The sequence below is a fragment of the Halichondria panicea genome, chromosome 13, assembly GCF_963675165.1.
Source record: "Halichondria panicea chromosome 13, odHalPani1.1, whole genome shotgun sequence".
NCBI lineage: Eukaryota > Metazoa > Porifera > Demospongiae > Suberitida > Halichondriidae > Halichondria > Halichondria panicea.
Window position 1 is genome coordinate 3,460,512 of NC_087389.1, and position 19,544 is coordinate 3,480,055.

At 41.0% G+C, this 19,544-nt stretch overlaps 4 protein-coding genes across 7 annotated transcripts; 2 read left to right on the forward strand and 2 right to left on the reverse strand.

Moving 5' to 3' along the window:
- Window positions 1–15: 15 nt before the first annotated feature.
- Window positions 16–6,430, forward strand: LOC135346681 (protocadherin Fat 4-like). Of its 2 annotated transcripts, none has more exons than XM_064544375.1 (6): window positions 16–101; window positions 254–370; window positions 976–4,889; window positions 5,075–5,193; window positions 5,302–5,685; window positions 5,823–6,430. In XM_064544375.1, the coding sequence occupies exons 2-6, from the start codon at window positions 304–306 to the stop codon at window positions 6,358–6,360; spliced, it is 5,022 nt and encodes a 1,673-aa protein (XP_064400445.1). In that variant the 5' UTR covers window positions 16–101; window positions 254–303; the 3' UTR covers window positions 6,361–6,430. The 2 variants fall into 2 exon arrangements, with proteins under 2 accessions (XP_064400445.1, XP_064400446.1); XM_064544376.1 differs by having other exon boundaries at window positions 39–101; window positions 272–370.
- A 363-nt stretch (window positions 6,431–6,793) lies between these two features.
- LOC135346687 (engulfment and cell motility protein 2-like) lies at window positions 6,794–11,238 on the reverse strand. The gene is made up of 2 exons (XM_064544384.1): window positions 11,057–11,238; window positions 6,794–9,153 (listed from the first exon to the last, which is right to left on the reverse strand). The coding sequence occupies exon 2, from the start codon at window positions 9,120–9,122 to the stop codon at window positions 6,936–6,938; it is 2,187 nt and encodes a 728-aa protein (XP_064400454.1). The 5' UTR covers window positions 9,123–9,153; window positions 11,057–11,238; the 3' UTR covers window positions 6,794–6,935.
- Window positions 11,239–11,254: 16 nt separating this feature from the next.
- On the forward strand, window positions 11,255–14,510 carry LOC135346689 (sodium-dependent glucose transporter 1-like). The gene is made up of 4 exons (XM_064544385.1): window positions 11,255–11,444; window positions 11,970–12,171; window positions 12,770–12,859; window positions 13,078–14,510. Exons 1-4 carry the CDS (start codon window positions 11,316–11,318, stop codon window positions 14,361–14,363), a joined length of 1,707 nt encoding a protein of 568 aa, XP_064400455.1. The 5' UTR covers window positions 11,255–11,315; the 3' UTR covers window positions 14,364–14,510.
- Window positions 14,511–14,707: 197 nt separating this feature from the next.
- Window positions 14,708–19,524, reverse strand: LOC135346684 (uncharacterized). Of its 3 annotated transcripts, none has more exons than XM_064544381.1 (8): window positions 18,571–19,524; window positions 18,154–18,434; window positions 17,409–17,904; window positions 16,757–17,300; window positions 16,400–16,512; window positions 16,114–16,240; window positions 15,218–15,337; window positions 14,708–14,993 (listed from the first exon to the last, which is right to left on the reverse strand). In XM_064544381.1, exons 1-8 carry the CDS (start codon window positions 19,340–19,342, stop codon window positions 14,825–14,827), a joined length of 2,622 nt encoding a protein of 873 aa, XP_064400451.1. In that variant the 5' UTR covers window positions 19,343–19,524; the 3' UTR covers window positions 14,708–14,824. The 3 variants fall into 3 exon arrangements, 2 of the variants coding, with proteins under 2 accessions (XP_064400451.1, XP_064400450.1); XM_064544380.1 differs by having other exon boundaries at window positions 18,544–19,524; XR_010398094.1 differs by lacking the exon at window positions 16,114–16,240 and having other exon boundaries at window positions 14,964–14,993; window positions 18,544–19,524.
- Window positions 19,525–19,544: the final 20 nt, after the last annotated feature.

Consider the following 19,544-nt stretch of genomic DNA (forward strand, 5'->3'; position numbering starts at 1 on the left):
ACACATCAGGCCAGGGTGGGTGTGTCTGCTGGCTGGATGACATTTGCAAACTTGCAGCACCAGCAAGAAGAAACTCGAGAATCATATGCTAATAATCTAAGGTAGGTCACTGTTGATACATTTACATCTAATCGACTACTAATGTATCTAGATCTACTCACTAGACTGTACTAGTGAGTGACTCTCACGAAGTTGATTACCCCATAGATACTATAAATTTATAGTATCTATGATTACCCTCACTCACCCTCAGATTCAACGACTTTTGCAGGATGATTTGGAGTGTTAACATACTTTGATACAATGGACATGGACTCTCCACTTTGTGTTATAATTCTTGTAATGCTCTGCTTCACTAGGAGCGTCAATGGTAAGCATTCTCAGCTACTGCATAAAGTAACGCTGCGTGTCTACAGCTAATGCAAGTTCATTGAACACATTGTGTCTCACTCATTGGCTATGTAATTCACTCTCAGACTTTGTACTAGCTAGTTGAGTAGCTGTAGACCTATCTATTTTAATACAGTAGTGTCTTTTAAAAGCTATGATAAAAGCGGCTTGACTAGCTGCACGTACTGCAGTGCTGACTAGACTCAACAAGTAAATACGGAGTGTATAAGGAACCTCTGCAATGCAAACCACACCTAATAAAAAATTATTAGTGTCACATTGATACCGCACCCACCGGAAATGACGTCAAAGTGGCGTAATCCTCGATTTTCGGGATGCTCCTTGCCTCTCGTACTCAGCACCTACCTACCACTTTTTATAGATTCGCCACTGTATGTTACTGTGCTTTGCTATGAGACATACCTTCCTCAGCAAGGGGCATTGTCCAGTGGCATTGCATGTATGAATACTTACTTAGCAACGAGATTCAGGGCCTTGCCTACGCCTCAATCCCACAATTTGAGGAGTATTCATAGATAGAGTGTTTAGCTTATAACCTAATGTTGAACATTGTATTCCCTACAGGTGTTTCACAAGTCAGTTGCCCTGTTTCTTGTTCCCAATGTCCATGCTTCACGGTGGGACCTTTTGAGTTCAATATTGATGAAAACACTCCAGTAGGGACCAGCATTGCCACCTTAACGGCTACCCCTGGCTCAAGTATAACATATTCCAGTGAACTTTCAGTATTTAATATGGACTCAGTAACTGGTGTTCTCTCAGTAGGAGAATCACTCGATTATGAAACACAGAGTACTTACCAGTTTAGAGTAGAAGCAGAAGAAGATACTTATCAAGGTAGAAGAGATATTACAATCACCATTTTAAATCGGAATGAGTTTCCTCCACAGTGCTCTGAAGGCTTAGTTCATTTCTCTGTCCTGGAAAATCAAAATAGTGCTTTCTTCCAGCTGCCGAATTGTACTGATGGTGACTTTTTGACGGCTCCTGTGTTCACATATTACATAACCAACTTTAGCGATGATGTCTTCACTGTTGATGATAATGGTTTGTTCAGCATTTTGCAACCTTTGGATTACGAAACTAGTGACTTTTACCATCTCAGTATTGTAGTTACGGATTCTGATATACCACCTGGATTTATGAATACTACAATTAGGGCAATAGTAACAGTACAACCTGAGAATGAATTTTCTCCAGTATTTGCCGCTAGTCAATTCACAATTGAAGTGTCTGAAAATACAACAATTGGCTCCGTCATTGGTAGAGTGAATGCAACTGACAGTGACAGGGGAAGTGATGGAATGGTAGTCTATACCATAGCAATAGGACAAACAGACGTATTTGTAATCAACGAAAAGACAGGTTGTCTAATTTTAGCTCGTACATTGGACTTCGAAACAGATATTTCCTACCATTTCTCTGTAGTTGCAACCGACAATTCAGCAGATATAATGTCCAGACAGTCTGCCACAGCAGGTGTTACCATCAGTGTTCTTGATAGCAATGACAACCCACCTGTGTTTACATCACCATTTTACCATACGGAAGTGTCAGAGAACACTCAGCCCGGTACGTTATTAACTCAACTCGCCTGTGCCGATTTAGACTCAGGAATAAACAAAGAACTTCTGTACTTCATTACATCTGGAAATGAAGAGAGTCATTTTAATGTAGGCACCTCTAGTGGTAATGTTACTCTAACCTCGAGCTTGGATTACGATAACCCTACAAACAGTGACTTTGTTGCTCTAACAATCCAGTGTCAGGAAGTAGCAGCTCCGAATCGCATATCAAGCACACAATTACTGATCATTGTTACCAGCTACAACATGTTCAATCCTCAGCCTAATAGTATTGAGTTGACTGTTTCGGTCCCAGAAAATGCAACACCTGGCACTTTAATTGCAACTGTTGTGGCTAATGATCGAGACAGGGGACCAGGAGGAATACTACGCTACTACATCAATAAGGATTTAATGCAATCATCGTCCTGCCGTTTTGAACACATTGCTATCGATGAAACCTCAGGCAATGTTTACTTGATATCTCCTCTTGATTTTGAGAAAGGCGCGAATGAAATGTACTGTGTTGTGACCATTTGGGATTCTGGTTATCCTGAGAAGGCGAGCAGAGTGGATCTGTTTGTTTCTGTGACAGATGTCAATGACAATAAACCAAAGTGTTTTCCTTCAGTCAGTGCTGTGTATATAGCAGAAGATAGTATGATCGGCGGCGGCACTGTGTTCAGTCTGCCATGCAACGATACAGATTCACCAAGCCTACAATACACTATATTATATCCTTCGTTTCAACCTTTTGACATAGACTCTACGGGAAGCTTGATTCTTCAGTCACCTCTTGATTATGAAACAGAACCATTTTACCTTCTCTCAATTCAAGTCTCAGATGGGATTTTTGTAACCAATGTTACTATTAGAGTCATTGTTGAACCTGTAAATGAACACATCCCCATCTTTTCTCGGTCAGTCTACTATTGTTCTGTGGAGGAGAACAGCTTGATTGGTACAGTCCTGCCATGTAACATTGTTGCTTCAGATCAAGATAGCGGCATGGATGGGAAAGTTCATTACAGGCTTCTATCTTCAGGTCCATTCTCATTCAATTATGGAGATGAACTGGTACTCACAGCAAACATTGATTTTGAAGACCAACACGAATTTTTGCTTGAAATTGAAGCATTTGATTTGGGAACTCCTTCTCTTAATTCAACTACTACTGTTAATGTTACCGTTGTAGACAAAAATTACAATCATCCCAGAATGCAACGAATTCTGTCAGCATCTATTAGTGAGAATTCATTAAACGGTACCACAGTCACTAATCTTACATGTACAGATTTGGATCAAAGTTTAAATGGAGAAACAGAAGTTGAGTTGTTGAACACATTTCAATTGACAAACAATGAGTTTGTTGATATTACCAATCTCCAGCGTTTTGGTATCAATGCGTCAAAAGTCTTTGTATCTAGTGACTTCAACTTTGAAATATCCTCACAATATAAAATTACTGTCATTTGCAGTGACCATGGTGTACCACGTCTTTTTACTACGAGCACACTCTTAGTTAATATTGATCCAGAAAATGAGTATCCACCAGTTTTTAGTAATCCTTCATTAAGCATTGCAGTATCTGAAGGCACTAACATTGGAACAGTGATTGCAACAGTTACTGCTACTGATCAAGATTCTGGAGAACATGGTCGAATTAACTTTTCACTTCTTTCAACCACTGACGAACAGCTCCCTTTTGATATCAGCGAGAGCTTTGGTGAAATCATTCTATGGAATCCATTAAATTGTGAGCTAAAAGTCCAATACACATTCTATGTAGTAGCTGAAGATGGCGGTCTGCCTAGTTTATCTTCTCAATCTATTTCCATGATCAACGTCACTAACTGCCATTTGGGGAACGTAGTTCCAGACTATTATACTTACTCAATGAATGTGGTAGAGAATACTGCATTGGGAGAGGCTGTGGGTTCGATATCTTGCTCATCGGCTAGAGTGAACGTTTCTACTGATATCAGACCAATGTTTCGATTCGTTAACAGCGATTCAAGCAATTTTCAGATTGATTCGACTAACGGTGAAATCACAATTGTAAATTCTCCTGATTTTGAGCTACAGAGTAATTACAAAATTGTTGTGGAATGCTACGACCCAAACTATACGAGTGTTGCAAGTAACGTCTCGGTTTTTATCCGTGTTTTGCCTGTGAATGAGTTCGTGCCTGAGTTTTCTGATAACAATATCAGACTGAATGTTACTGAGAACAGTCCATATGGCACACTAATTTTTCAACTGCTTGCCAGTGATCAAGATCATGGATTAGATGGCCAAGTAGAGTTCCTGATAGCGAGTGAAGACAGTTTTAAAGCGATTGTAAATCAGCACACTGGAGAAGTGTATCTCGCCACCAGCTTAGACAGAGAAACTACAAATGAGATAACGTTTACAGCGATAGCACGAGATTCATCTGCCAATGAAACATTGAGAAAATCTACCACCATTTTAGTCACAATAACAGTCAGAGACGAGAATGACAACTGGCCCCAGTGTGCACCAATAGTTCATCACTTAGTTGTGTCCCCTCGGACAGAACCTCCATATGAAATGGTAGGCACATTCGCTTGTACGGATAGTGACATCAACGAAAACGCTCAGTTAATGTACCAATTTAGTGACGATTTAGTCCCGGCAGATTTATTTGAACTACAGTCTGATAGCCTCTACCTCACAGGCAAGCTAAATACAAGTGGTCCATCACATTACTACCTTCCTATATCAGTTAGAGATAGGGGCACTCCCTCACTAGCATCGAACGTGTTGGTGATTGTTGATGTCCAAGAACCTGACGTGATAGGTGCAGACAGCAGTGACCATGCAGCACTTGTAGAAGTGGAGGGATTGAAGAATGCTGTTTGGATTCAACTCAGAAACATTTCTCTTGTGTTGGTAAGTCTGAAATTGCTCACGTGTATTCATAATTATGACACGTGTGGACATTGCATTTCATTTTCTATGCAAATTCATAGTGACCATCATAAATTCATGCATGGCATGCAGGCCAGCTAGTGCAAACATTTGAATAATTCACATGCAAGAATTAAGTCCAGCACATGATATTCCTATCTCTGCAGTGGGAAAGTATGAGTGCAGAGGAGAAGTTTCAAAAAGTAGTGGCTACAAGTGTGACTCATTACTGCGCTCTACTGCCTGAGGCGTGTTCCCTTGCATCTGGTTGCTCAGAATTCTTTGGGTAAGTATTTGGTAGTAAAGTGAGCCTTAGTACATTATTATTGTGTGGTGTAAAATGTAATTGATACTATAAATTTTAAGTTTGTTTACTGTACCTTTTTTACGACAGAACTTTACGAAAGAGATCGATCTCAGAAAGCTATTTAAGGTTCAACGAGCTGAGTGTAGTGGTATTATCAGATGACACATTCCCTACCGGTGCCACTTCTCTGAACATCCACTTCTATGTCGTTCTACCAATCGAAGGCAACAGATCCCCAAACAGACAAACAAACTATGTTGTTCCTGGAGCCACTTTGAATTTGTTAGTTAGAGAAGATAGACAGACGATAGAAGCAGTTGTGCGAGACAGCGTAGCACAACAACAAGCAATCGTTCAAGGTGTTCCAGATTGGATAATCGGCACACTAGTTGTTTGTGGGGTGGTTGGGATTGTTATCTTTGCTATATTCGTCATTCTTGTGTGTAAAGCTGTGAAGAAACATCTCCAAAGGTATGCAATTTTGTCATTTGCAGTGACACTATGCATATGCATGGGGTATAACATAATACATGTATACACAGGTGTTGATCTCAAAGGATCACACTGAAATATATACGTATACTTAGCTATCTGTTTTTCTCTTGCAGAAAAAAAGTTGTTCTCCCAGGAGATACCAGAAGTCAAGAATCTGAAACTACAGTGAACTCATCAAAGCGTCAAAGCTTCACCAGTAGTCTATCAGGAGTTAGCAACCGAGCTACATGTGATGTCCCAAATAAATCTTGGAGCATTAGTAAGCTGCAGCAGTTTGTCAGAGGGAGAAACGCTGAATCAAGTTTTAGAGCAACATTGTCTGAGCCGACTTCCAAAGGCGATAGTAGAACATCTTCTGTACTCAGCACAGGTGCATTCTGTGATGGTAACCACGGAAGCAGCAGTGTACCTAGTGTATTTTTTGCTCCTACAACAACAGACTTTGATGATGATGATTTGTCAGAGATTCTCCTGGATGATAACTATCGACACAGCAGTGGAAGAACTTCGATGGAGAACGTTCCCAGTCACACACAGCAAGGGAATGCACCCAGAAATCTTGTAACTAAATTACTGAGTCGGAAAGGAGCAAATTTATCTCATACACCTCCAAGGCCATCATTGAAGCATCCGGTACCTAAGTGGAACTAATCATGACACTACGAGGATACATAGAATCAATTACATGTATTCACAATAATATAATTATACTCATAATTTATTCTAATAATAAATATTACCGTGGCAGACACACAATGCTAAGTCATGTGTGGTACAGCGCAAACCTTGTGAATTTCCATCACAATACATTTTTAGTTCTACACTCTGTCCAATATAGAGACGACTAGAAGAAGTGGAACCTCTGATAATGAACATCATGCACATAAAAGAGGACATACCATTCTACAATGGCATATGGTTCACTGGCGGCATTGAAACACATTTACATTTTTGGGAGAGATATCAATACTGTTTAAAATTATAGAGTGTATTATTTTTCATATCATCATAATAACGGCATGATAAGAGTATGTATTTTGTCGTGCGTGTTAATAATTCCAATTAATTTAAAATACCTACAGTACAAATGTATTATCCCAGCATAATGATCAGGGACTACATAATTGGCATGAAAATACTAAAATTAACAAAGGGACAGAATGATACACTGTGTCACTAGCATCCTGAAGACAAATCTAGACTAACCAAGCTGCTATCATGTTATATTAATTGTCTAGTTTGTAATAAAAGTCATAATCGGCTGGTTCCTTCGGAATGGACGGGGGAACACTTGGAATCGTGACATTCTCAATGTCGAGCAATCGCAGTTTCAAGTCCATGTTGAGCAGAGTCTCTAAATCGTCTTCAGAAGCTTTGCTCGGCATTCGCTTCCCAGTCAAAATCGACAGTCCATCCACCCAAATATTGAACACAGTGAGGTTGGGTGCAATGAAATCAAGATGCTCGTCTCCTTCGTAAAAAATAGAGAAAATATTTGGAACCTGTCCTCGTTTGATGGTAGAAGAGTGTGGGCAATTAGCACCCACTTCGAGTCTCATCTCAGACACTTGGATCTTTTTGTCCAAAGCTTCGATAGGGGGCACTTGGTTGACAGTAGTGGTATCTCCAAAGTGAAACACCTTCTGATTAGGTGCGAGACGGCAATAGAAGAACTGATCCCTCCTTCGACTTGATTTGGGAAATCCTGAACCTTCGATCAGATGACGTAATCTTTCTTCCTTGACAAGCTCGAGAAGCTGCGGCTTAATTTTTACACACAGCTCTTGGACAGGTTTTGACTTGAGCACAGACTCGTCGAGAAGTTGACTACTTTCCTCACTGGAAGTGATTTTTTTGTAGCTGAGGTCAAAGAGACGCTGTTTGAAGATATCGAAACTTGTCAGAGAAGAACCACCACCTTGGAGTACTGTAGTGATCTGTTTCATCACAACAGCTAGCACTTTCTCAAGATCCAACACAGAGGCTCTCATTTCTCTCCACGTTTTGAATAGAAGTTGAATCCCGATTGAGAATACTTCTTTAAACGGCTCCTCAGACCACACAAGCACAGGGATGAATTCGTAGCCAATCTCAGAGGGTTGCTCACCAATGCGAAATATCTGGCAGAGGACCTTGGTGAGAGCGATACAGGTGAGGGCAAACGGACACTGGCTATCTGTGTAGGAGAAAAGTAACCTTGTGAACGTATCGTGCTTGGACTTGGCGAAATACACCATGCAATCTAGAGCCAAGATGCCAGGAGGAGACTCGTTGAAATCGTCTTGTGGGTCTCCCTTCATGAATCCCAATTGCTTCCAGTGCTGTTCAGATATCGGTGCACCATGTTTACTACCCGAGTACTCATCAGGGAAGGCTCTAGTTGGGAGTAAGCGGGCATCCTCTTCCATCTTTGGGTCTCCTGTCACAAACCTCATTTTCATTCGACTTTCCACCATATTCAGAACATGACACTGGAAAACGTATAGCTCGTGTGCTATCTCTTGGGGCACGTCGCCGTGGAAGTGGTTGAGCACTGCGTCAAGGAGACTTCGACTGAATCTGTTCAGAGAAAGTTCATGCATGACTTCTTCTCGATTGTTGGCTTTCGATATCATTGCATTGATGAATGCCAGAGTGTTATACTTGACTTCCACAGCCGGTGAAGATAGGAAAGGGATAGGTGTACTTACAGACATCTCCTTGGCAACCGTTTGGTAAAACTTCGAGCTATTAAGGACAATTGACTCCAAAATAGCCAAACTTCTGGAGATAACCAATGGATGGAAGTATTCGGGATGATCGAGCGATTTATCGATGAAGTTGATGAGCTTTTTGACGAAATTCTCAGTGAGAGCATCCCAAGACACAATACCATGCTCCATTAGCTCCAGAAAAGCCCCCAGAATGTGAGCTAGCTGCTCTTTTTCTACTTCGTTGGCCAGTTGGCTTCCCTCAACTGCCGTTGACAGGCACTGTATCCCCTCAAGCTTGATGAATTCCAAAGCAAAAACGTAATCCTTTGATAGAGAATACAATTCTTTAACGGATTGCAATTTATCATCACTCGTTTTCGCACTTATCTTCCTAAAGAGCTCTTCAGCAGCTACCGACGGAGCAAGTGCAAGCTTCAAGATATCACCGTCCCGGAGTTTGTGGCGATTATCTTCAGTTATGTAACCAAATTTGGGGGCAGGAGCGTTAGGGGGTGGGTCTGCATATTTGAAGGCATGGCGTTCAGGGTTCTCGACACTCCACTGGGCACAAACGTCACGAATGATCGATGTTAGGGGGAGGTTTTGTAGCACTATGAGGAGGAGGGGCTGTTTGGGGGGGAAGGGGGGCTCAGACTGAATAGCCAACTTGACTCGGTCTTGCTTGCCCGACCCAGGAATACCCGTGGTTGATGTCATCATGCCACAGGGTTGCTCTATTGTTGTCGAGTATCTGGAAACAAAATTGGGATTTAAATAATACATTAGTATGGTGATGTATAAAATAATAACAATAAACAATAGTTATACACAAGCTGTAAACATTTTAAATCACACATGTAGCAACAATGCTCATCTGCGTCATCACTGCTGTAGTATTTGCCAGCTGTACCGTACAGTACAACATTTTTAAGGCGCATCATTTCCGTCGTTTTTGCGGATTGACCTTGAGTCTTGAAGTCATGGCCGAAAAACTTTGAAATCATTGTTTAAAATTTGAACCTCTATCTGACTATCCAAGAAAATAAACGTATTGCATGTACAACGATACCATACGGTCTTCTACCTACTTAATTGATAAACAACATGATAACACGCCCATCTCCCCGGTAAAACAGGTGTTATTAGCATATGCGTATTAATTATAAGAACAAGCCTGTTGACCCTTTCGTAGAGAGATAATTGAAGTTCTTGATAATAGTGACAGGTTCTGACATTTGGAGCAGGCTAAAATGTTGGTGATTAATATACCAAGTGATAGAACAGAGCATTTCCTACACAATGATATGCTTAGTGTTCACATACCTAGTTTCATACCCGAGCTTTGCGCGTTAGAAACTTGAAGCCGTAAATGTAGTAGCGAGAAAAACGCCTCTCAAAGATTGCTCAATTAGAAAAAATAAGGTAGTAGCGAAAGTTTGGACGAGGCGCTTCGATGGAAAGAGTTGGATTTAGAGCGCATCAGATTTTACAGAGAGGTAGAAGGACTTATACACCAATAACGTTTTATTTGAGATTTTACACTGTAGGCATAAATTTAGCTATAGCTCAATACTAAATTCTGCTCCAAATGTATGGTTTTCCCAGAGCCTGTCACATTATTTATAGAGGGCCGAGGTTCTACTGTACATAAAATTATAGAGAATATTACTTTTAGTTAATCAGATTCCAAAGATTCAATACTTATTGAAAGATAACGCAAAAGATGTACACATGCACCCTATGGTAAACCACTTGTGGATGATCGTTGGGTTGCACATGTACTTTGTGCATTGTACAATACACACACATCTCTAAAATTTGTACAAGTACAGGGTAAACACATAAGAGATTCATGTAAACACAATTACTTTAAAATATAGATGTAGCGTACAAGGTAGGAATGTGAGAATCGTGAGGAAGCAGTATTTTAGTTGCAGTGTACAAGTACACACTGGACTATAGATTTAGAGGATCATGGTCAGGGGGGGGGGGGGGCGGACAAAGGTGAACCGTTACGTAACAAAATTAAATTCTTAGCCTCATTCCAAACCGATTCTTCTTCAATAGAGCATTTTTGCGGTAAAATCTGTCTGGAAAGCAAGCCTCTGTACCACAACTGAAGCTATCCTTGAGATTGTAAGCTGTTCCAATAGGTTTGCGAGCTGGTACTAGTCACACAGACTGAATGTCTGGAGCTAAGAGAGATTCTGCTATTGATGACTCTCATCAACTTGTAGCATCACAAAACAAGTAGGCCGGTCGGGGCCAAGGTACAGGTGTACTTCAAATAATTCTACATAAAACTAGGAAGCTACACTCCTACTTTAAGATTTGCCTGACTGAGCAATATTTGTGCTCGCGTGATGTTGTCCGCCCCCCCCCCCCCTGGATCATGGCAATGGCACCGTACCCGATGTGGAAACGCCCTAAAAACTATACGGCGTTAGCTATTAAACCGTAACTACTTCCTTGCTACACTTTAATACACCAGGGTAAAATCCACATCTGGTGACCACCAATTTATCTGACATGTAGGTAATAATAATATATTTGGCCAGCCAACACGTATCTGTACCTAGATTTTAATACACATGTACACACATAGACTCTACACATTCTTATAAGGAAATCTCAATAGATTGACACACACTCACTTTCGAAGTTAGAGTCGAGGCGAGTATAAAGTAAGAACCGAAACGATTAGTTCGAGTGTAGCCTAGCCGAGTTGAGTGTAGCAATCTTTCAGTTGGTATGTACTTGTAAATAAATCACATGCAAGCGCAATCACACACCATTTTCGGTGACTTCAGATGTTGGGCGTGGTCGATTCTAAGCTTTTGTGCTTGTAATGTCTCTAGACATTGTGATCTTTACCATCCTTGTGTACGTGTATGTACATGTCAGTGACAAAAAATGTTGAAAATCAAGCTGGGATCTCTCAAGAAAGCATGCAAGCCACGGTCTCTCTTCATTAGAGCTAAGAATTGTGACGTTCACTTGTATGCAGTTACTTTCTGGGCATGTCTCAGCTTTATTGGATTGGTTAGTCTATAGTCGAGCTAGTCCAAGCATTTGTATCCACATCCCTCCCTAGGCCCTATACTGGAAACCACTCCCCTTCTCTCGGGAGAAAGGGACTGGCAAGCTGCCGTGTTGAGAGTTGTCCCAGTGCGTGAAGAATATCACGCTGCCATAAGAGTGTAAACGTCACAAATAGTCGTGTGCCACCGCCCACACACTAACTATCACTGCACAAAATATTATCGGATAAAGTACATCACTGGCGGTCTGTTATCGAGGCTGAAATAATATCACCCATGCATTACGTTTGTTCTACAATGGGACAACTCTCAACATGGCAACTTGCCAGTCCCCAGACCCCAGAGCGAAGGGAGTGGTTTCCAGTCTAATCCCTCCCCACCTATTAAATATATCTACTCAGGCCCCAACGTAGTTGCCTCTGGTTGCCCGTATAACATTCAACATAAACCCTTGCCATGCGCTACAAATCTTGCAATCATGCACAATTATGCGTGCACTGACGCAGTATCATTCCCCCATGTTCAGGGTGCAGCTCTGCTGGTGTTTGGCCCCACTTTACTGGACTTTGCTGATCATTTGGGAGTGGGGATTGATGTACTGGTAATCATGTTCACATGTCGGGCCATAGGGGGTGCAGTCGGCAGTGTGGTGACGGGTATCGTCATGGACAAGTTAGAGCAGTACTCTTTCACTATCCTGTGTGTGATCTACGTTTGCTGCATTGCTAGTAAGTACAGTATAATAAATTATGTGGATTTTGAGAACATTAATTTTGTTTTGATTTGTTATGTATGTTATAGACAGTGTTCCTTTAAAGTATCACTTTCAATGCGCAATAAAGTGGTTGTTTGTTGGTGACTGACTTGTGATGCGAATGTACTAAGTGTATACCGTATAGCTGTATTGTGTATGGTGGAAATGTTCATATTAATTATAGAGTATTACCCGTTAAAAGTGTGAAGTTAGTATGTTCTACGTCACCATTCTGAGCTGTACAAATATTTAGAATACGGAATAACGCAAATTCCTGCTATTAAGTACCGTATAGAGGGTATATTTCGAGGGTATAAATGTTCGTGGTTTTCGCGGATTAGGCATGAACCGCAAACATTTATAACCGCGAATTTAATATTCCATGCATGCATGCTGCAAAAAATGCACTATTCCACGAAAATTAAATCCGCAAAAACTTTTCTAAAGGCACATCCGCGAAAATTTATACCCTCGAAATATACCCGCTATACGGTAGTATACCTATAATTATAGTATGTACTGCAATAGACCAGGAGGCTACACAGCCTATCATCACTGCCCCTCCCATGCAGCCACAGTGGCCATTCCTTTCTCAGTCCACATTGCCATGCTGGGTGTCATCATGGCACTCAATGGTGTCGCCATGGGATCCATTGATAACGGTTAGCATAATTATACCATTGATAGTATAATTGTACCATTTCAAGTTGTTGTCTTTCTCATGTACCACATTATAAACATACCAGTGCCTAATTTTAAACTTGTGTACAAACCTTAAATTATAGTTATACATTAGTTACAGCAACATTCACCTATCTTTGAATGTATATATCTTGGAAATTTAGACGTACATGTACTACATAACTATTCTATTCTCTAGGTACCCATGCGGTTCTGATCAAGCTATGGAGAGACAAGGCTGGACCGTGCATGCAGGTACTCCACTTCTGTTTTGCGTTTGGAGCTTTTATTGCCCCTCTTGTTGCCAAAACTTTTGTGACTGAACAAAGTGAAGACCTTCTTGCCGTAAATGCAACTGATTATAATGTGTCATTTTCTTGTGAGGATACTTTGAATGGTACACTTTCCAGCGATAAAACTATTGATCTGTTAATGCTGGATGAAATTAAGGTGAATGATATCTCTAGCTGCATGGACAAAATCCACAGTACATGCCAAAATTTAACAGCTTCCTCTGTGATAACGGTATCTAACAACTGCACACTAATTTATGGAGATGATGGTTTTACTTCGAATTTTGCTTGGGCTTATTGGATTGCAAGTACTTTGTTTGTGCCTTCCCTGATCGCATTCATTTACTTTGCTATTTCTAAAGAGTTCAGTAAGAAATGCAGCAAACGAAATGAAGTCGAGATCTCAGAAGAGGACGAAGAGGCCAAGAAAAATAAGAGCAATACATCGAGCAAGCAAGCTGCTTGGTTCCTCATCATTATGTTCACACTATTGTTCATCTTTATGTTTCTATACGTGGGACTTGAGGTGGCTTATGGCAGTCTCATCTTCACTGTAGCTGTTAAAGGAGAGCTGGGCTTCTCTAAATCCGATGCTGCTGTTCTGACTGCACTATTCTGGGGAACGTTCGCCTTCGCTCGTCTGTTTTCGGTCCTACTAGCGGTGCTCAAAGTTCGATCTTCAGTGATGATCGCTTGCAATCTAAGTGGCAGTTTCCTTGCCTCTCTGATATTGGTATTCTATCCGCATGATCCCATTGCAGTTTGGATAGGGTCTGGCGTGTTAGGGGCCAGTTATGCTTCAATCTACCCGACCACTATGACATGGATGAGTGAGAATACTGAAGCGTCAGGCAAGGCCACCTCAGTACTAGTTGCAGCTGGTACTCTCGGCGACATCTCAATACCATCAATTGTAGGTGTTGTCATAGCAAAAGTTTCCAAAGACTCACTACTGTACATCACATTCGGAGGGATTCTAATTTCAGTCCTGGTAGTTGCCGTTTTGTTCCTAGTAACATGCTTGTATAATCGATCAAGAAGAAAGGGTGTAACAACTAATACAGTAGTTAAGTACGAGAAACTGAATGAAGAAACTAAAGACTGTAATTTGTCGGAAAACTGTAATGATTCTAATGTTGATGTAGACTCCTCAACAGCAGAACAAACCTTAATATCTGCCTCTGAGAATTAGTTGTACATAACTGTTGAGTATATATAATTATTACCTTTTTTTACGATGTTATGTGTTATTATTTTCAATTAATAATTATAGTAAATAACACCCAACATAATAGACGTCTATACAGTCATGTACATGTATAGAAAGGTACCATATGGCGGGTTATTTTCGTATGATGGAAATGTTCATAATTATACTTTAATTGTTGTAGTGCATCATACGAAAATTAAAACTACAAAATTACTCTACTGCAACATGTACATTCAACGTAACTATCCTGAGCTGTACGATTATACGAAAATTTGCATCAACGAAAATTACCTGCTATAAATGTGGACTAGAAATAATTACCGACATAACTATTAAACAAATCCTCTTCAAAAAATTAAAGGTGCATGTACATGTGCATGTAGGAAACTCTCAAAATTAAGTACGTACGTTATGTACATCATGCTAATTAATAAATCTACGAGTTATAGATCTACTTGTAATAATTGGCACTGAATGGCACTAACAGAGTACAGGCTAGTTGGCACCGAGGAAGAATCAGACCCTAGTTGTGATGGTCTTCTCTTGACATTGGTGATATGTACCAGAATGTACGAGACAGTTTGTTGTTCAAAATCCACACATACTTCATGCCTGGGTGTGAAAACGTACAATCATGATAATTTAATATAATCCACGTACATGTACATGTACAAGTTAAGATACATGTACATGATGTAAAAGCTACTTATTGAAGTGCCCTAACTCGGGCTAGTCTATTTGATATTCACTTGAAGCTAGGAGACTCACGCTCTATACTGTAAGTAGGTACAGTTGACGTGAATATAATATTGTATGTAAAGATTGATCAATCTCACCCCAGGCTGGTGCTTAGAACCACTCCAGCTGTCTCGAAGCTAGAGTACTCCCACTTCAAGCTGGTAGACACCTGCACATCTCCACCGACAAAATCTCCTGGCATGCCCTGAATCATGAGCCTATAGAGTCATTATTACAAGGTAACTGTAGAGGCTAGCAATACAGTCATGTAGCCACTTTAGTAAATATGTACAGGCTTACAACTTTTTCTAGAACCTATAGGTGGTAATACAGCAGGTGATTCAACAAATTTATTGCTGTTTCACCGTTACCTTCTTTAGGCGTACATGTAGCTATTGCATGGGTGATAGATCGCATGCGCTTCAAATTACCTTGAATATGGGTAATCGTACTACAAACGTAAAACCTTAGTAAACTATACTGTAAATTAGTCCGTTTATTAAGAATATGTTCCGTAATACTTTATCTCCATGACTGAGCTGTGGCTTATGCCATCCATTGCGTTGGTCTAGAAGGCTTAAACACTAGTTTTAAGACAGAAGAGACTTTCATCTACGTCTACGATGGTCCTATAGCCGGGTTGTCTTTGCAAGTAGCAGTTGAGGCACCACACACTTCCCATAGCCTGTACAGGCCCAAGGTAAGACATCCTGACCATACAACCGTTATGGAGGTAGATGAGAGCCTCTTTTGGCTTCAGACTAGTGTAAAAGCCTTCAGCTAAGCTGATGTAAAATAGATGAGAGAAGAAAAAAGGGGATTCCTCAGATTCTGGAGAATAAACTAACACATGCGCACTATCACCACTATCACCACTATCACCATGCAATAGGTACCAGGCCGTATTTTAATCGGTCTGGAATCGAGGCTAGTGTACATGCAAGTACACATATACAATGATTTGTATAGCCAAAAAGGTAGACTAAGTGCTTGCCTTAAATGTGTAATTGATACAGGTGTGTCTAGAACCATTGCCATAACGACCACATTGGGGCTTTGTGGGTGACCAGGAGGCAGCTCAGAAGCTTGGAAATACTGAAGTGGCCTCAAAGCTAGAGGACCTATGTATACGTGAATGGTACAGTAAATAGCATTAAGTTTGCAGTATATCGGGTGGAATGCGAGGTTCTTTCGATTGTGAATTGCGAGTTTTCACATAGATTGAAAACGAAAGACACACAAAGAGTGAGCACGCGCATGAAATTTCAGTTAACACTCACCAACAACCCCTCCTTGAAGGAAATCGAACGGCTTGGCAGCGTCCTCAAGAGAGCAGCTGATAAACTTGAACCTCAAACGCTTGTCACATGAAACCAGCATAAAATCAATATACCTATAATTATAAAATGTGTGCTAGCTTATATAAACGTTACTACAGTGAACAGGAAAGTACGCAAGCACACAGCACAGTCATACATAGTGTAAACAAGCATACGTCGTGTATGTATATATCATACGAAATCAATATGTATTGTGGCGGCAGCTGTAGGGTATAGAAGTCCTTGGTCAGGTATCAACGTATCAACGTACATAGTATTTTGTACAAAATAAGATATTAAACTGCTAGCTATACTCACTTGATTGCCTGAGTAGGGAAGCGAAGTGTTTGATTGAAGTAGCAATCCAGGCCGGTAAAATCAAACAGAGTCTCCCAAGTCTCCCTGTCCTTAGATATCCGAATCTTGTAATTAAATCGCCACTGGATCAATGGATTATCCGCTGGACCAAGAGTCACTGGTAAGCTGTTGGATTGTTTCTCAGGAAACGCCGATATTCTGATAGTATTGACTAAGTGAACATCACTGAATTCAACCATTTTTGAAGGGGGAGAGGTGACTTTAGGTGTGTTAGAAAAGGGGAGGTTTGATCGCCTTTGGACAAATGATCCCAAATTACGTGATCGAGCTGATCCTAACGGCTGAGAAAGTGAAGGTGGTGTAAACAGACCACTGCCAAACAAGGCTGGTGGAGAGCTGCCCTCCTCTTGTGGGTCTAACATACACTGTGGAGCATCCATCTCAACAATTCCATCGATGATCCTAGGAGGGCCGATCTTTCGTGAATACTCAACACTTCCAGAGCTTGCAAACCTTGCTAATTCGAATAGGTTTCTTCCAATCTCTACAAAATGAAGTGAGAATGTGCGAATCAAATGCAGATCAGAACAAATTTTATAGCATAATATGGATTCAAGTTGTCTTAATAGCAGTACAATAAAGGATGACAAACCTTTCCTCCCTCTAGGCCTCCGGTTCTGAAACTCAGGCTTGATTTGAATCCGTAAGGCAGTTGTAATTTCAGACTGATCGAATATTTTTGCTGGCTCGATGGTTGTGAAAAGCTCTTTTGCTGGTATTTCACTCAGTCTGACACAGTCCAGAGCATGTTCGCAATCTTCTTTGTTCAGAGAGTTGTGCTCTCTCCAACGCAGAAAAGCCTCATAGATTCTCATTTCAGGCACAAGGAAAGTATCCCTCGATATTATTAGCTGCAAACTGGACGATGTGAGTGTGGATAAATCATCACAATTGAGGATATCTTCTGCTTTCTTGTCAATAAGACACAGACACGTATCCAAGAGATGCTTTACTTGATAGAGGTCAGCGTAAGCAAGGAACGTGAGAACGTTGTCCAGTGTTACCATAGAGGCCAAATTGTGCCCCAGATAATCTTTGAGAGTGGTGAAACCAAACCTGTCAGCTAATGCAAGGACATCAAGGACGTCCTACACGGAGTAAAACCTATGTATAATGCAAAGGTTCGGATATAGTTTAGGTTCAGCTACTATATGGTCTTACCTCCAAGTAAAATTACTTATGCCAGTTTTCAATAGGCAAACTGTTGATCAAACACATACAGCCATTATGGTAATTTCTTTAGTAGGGAAGCATTCATAAAGGCTTAACTTTCAGTTTGTCAGTGTAGGCAAGGACTTTATATTATACTTCTACAAACTATACGTGCATATGCATACCTGTTTCAAGATGTGCAGCTCCCCAGTGTAGACATATTCAACGAGAGAGACAAACAGCCGTGGTTGAGAGATATCAAGAAGAGCTATCTCATCACTGTCAGCCTCCAACATCTCTCCAAACAGCAGGCTTTGGAAGTAGCAGGACTGACAAGCAAGGATGGCACGGTGAGCATTCACACGTTTTCTCTCAGTCCCGACTAGGAATGTGACATCAGCGTGCTTCTGGTCTCTCCATAGACTGATGACCTGGTTGTGAGCATGGTCTTTGAGGTCCACGTGCACTGTACGAATGTGAGATAAGGACAATTTAGTAGTGGAGATAATGTTAATCCCCTTTATCGGCCTACCTACGTATATTTATATCATGCAATCTTAATTAGCAAGGCTTACACTCAAAGTTCGGAGGCTGCTCACCACCTGTTTTCTCATCGACTACGGAGTTTTGGCGATATTTGCACTGATGTCTGGTTGCACTCATTTCGCTTACAAGAGGCAAATCACCTTGGGTGATAGATGCACTTTCTGTTGCTACCGGCGACACTGTTTGTAATGGACCAACATCCAAGCTCACTGATGGTGACTGAAACAGTCTATTTGCAGTCGTGTTCGAAAAAGATTGACAGGATGGCTGAAGGCTTCTAGGTAGTTGTGAAGACATGAAATCAAGTGATGGAAGATGAGCAAAGGGGTTTGATTGCACCAATAGATCTGAGACACTTGCTAAGCCATGTTGAGAAGGACTGCTCACTGGGAGAGAAATAGATTGACCAATACATTGCTCACTGTTTGTTCTCCAGTATGTTCTATTCAGCTCCAAAAGTAGCTCAACGTGACCTTGAACAACTCCACTACAAAACATCAACTCATCAAAGCCTGGCACCTCTTGATCACTAGCAACACTCTGGACACATCTGCACAAAGCATCTTGAAAGACAGAGAAATGAGAATGTAACGTGTTCATTCCAGGAAAAACGCCATCTTCTTGGTGTACATTTGGGAAAGAAAGTTGGGATAATTCTGTATACTTATCACCGAGAAGGCTGCCCTGAGTTGGTTGTGAAATAGATCTATGATTGTTGCGAATATCAGAGATCTGACGAATACTCTTCACAAGACGCACCAAGCTGTTCATTTTGTCCACAAAGGTCACAGATAACTGGTGAGGCCCAGGCTGTGTATTGCTTGCCATTCTCTGTGAAGATGATCTGGAACGCGTAAAAATTACTGTCTCCCCTTTCTCTGCCTGTCACTCACTGTCTCTCACCGGCACCAGGGGACAGGCCGGGTGCTCTGTCCAAAGATATAGCTTTGCTCCTCAGCTCAGACCTCCTCTGATATGTTAGCCTCGATCCCAGGCCGCACTAGATCTACTATCATGGCATTTTTTTAGC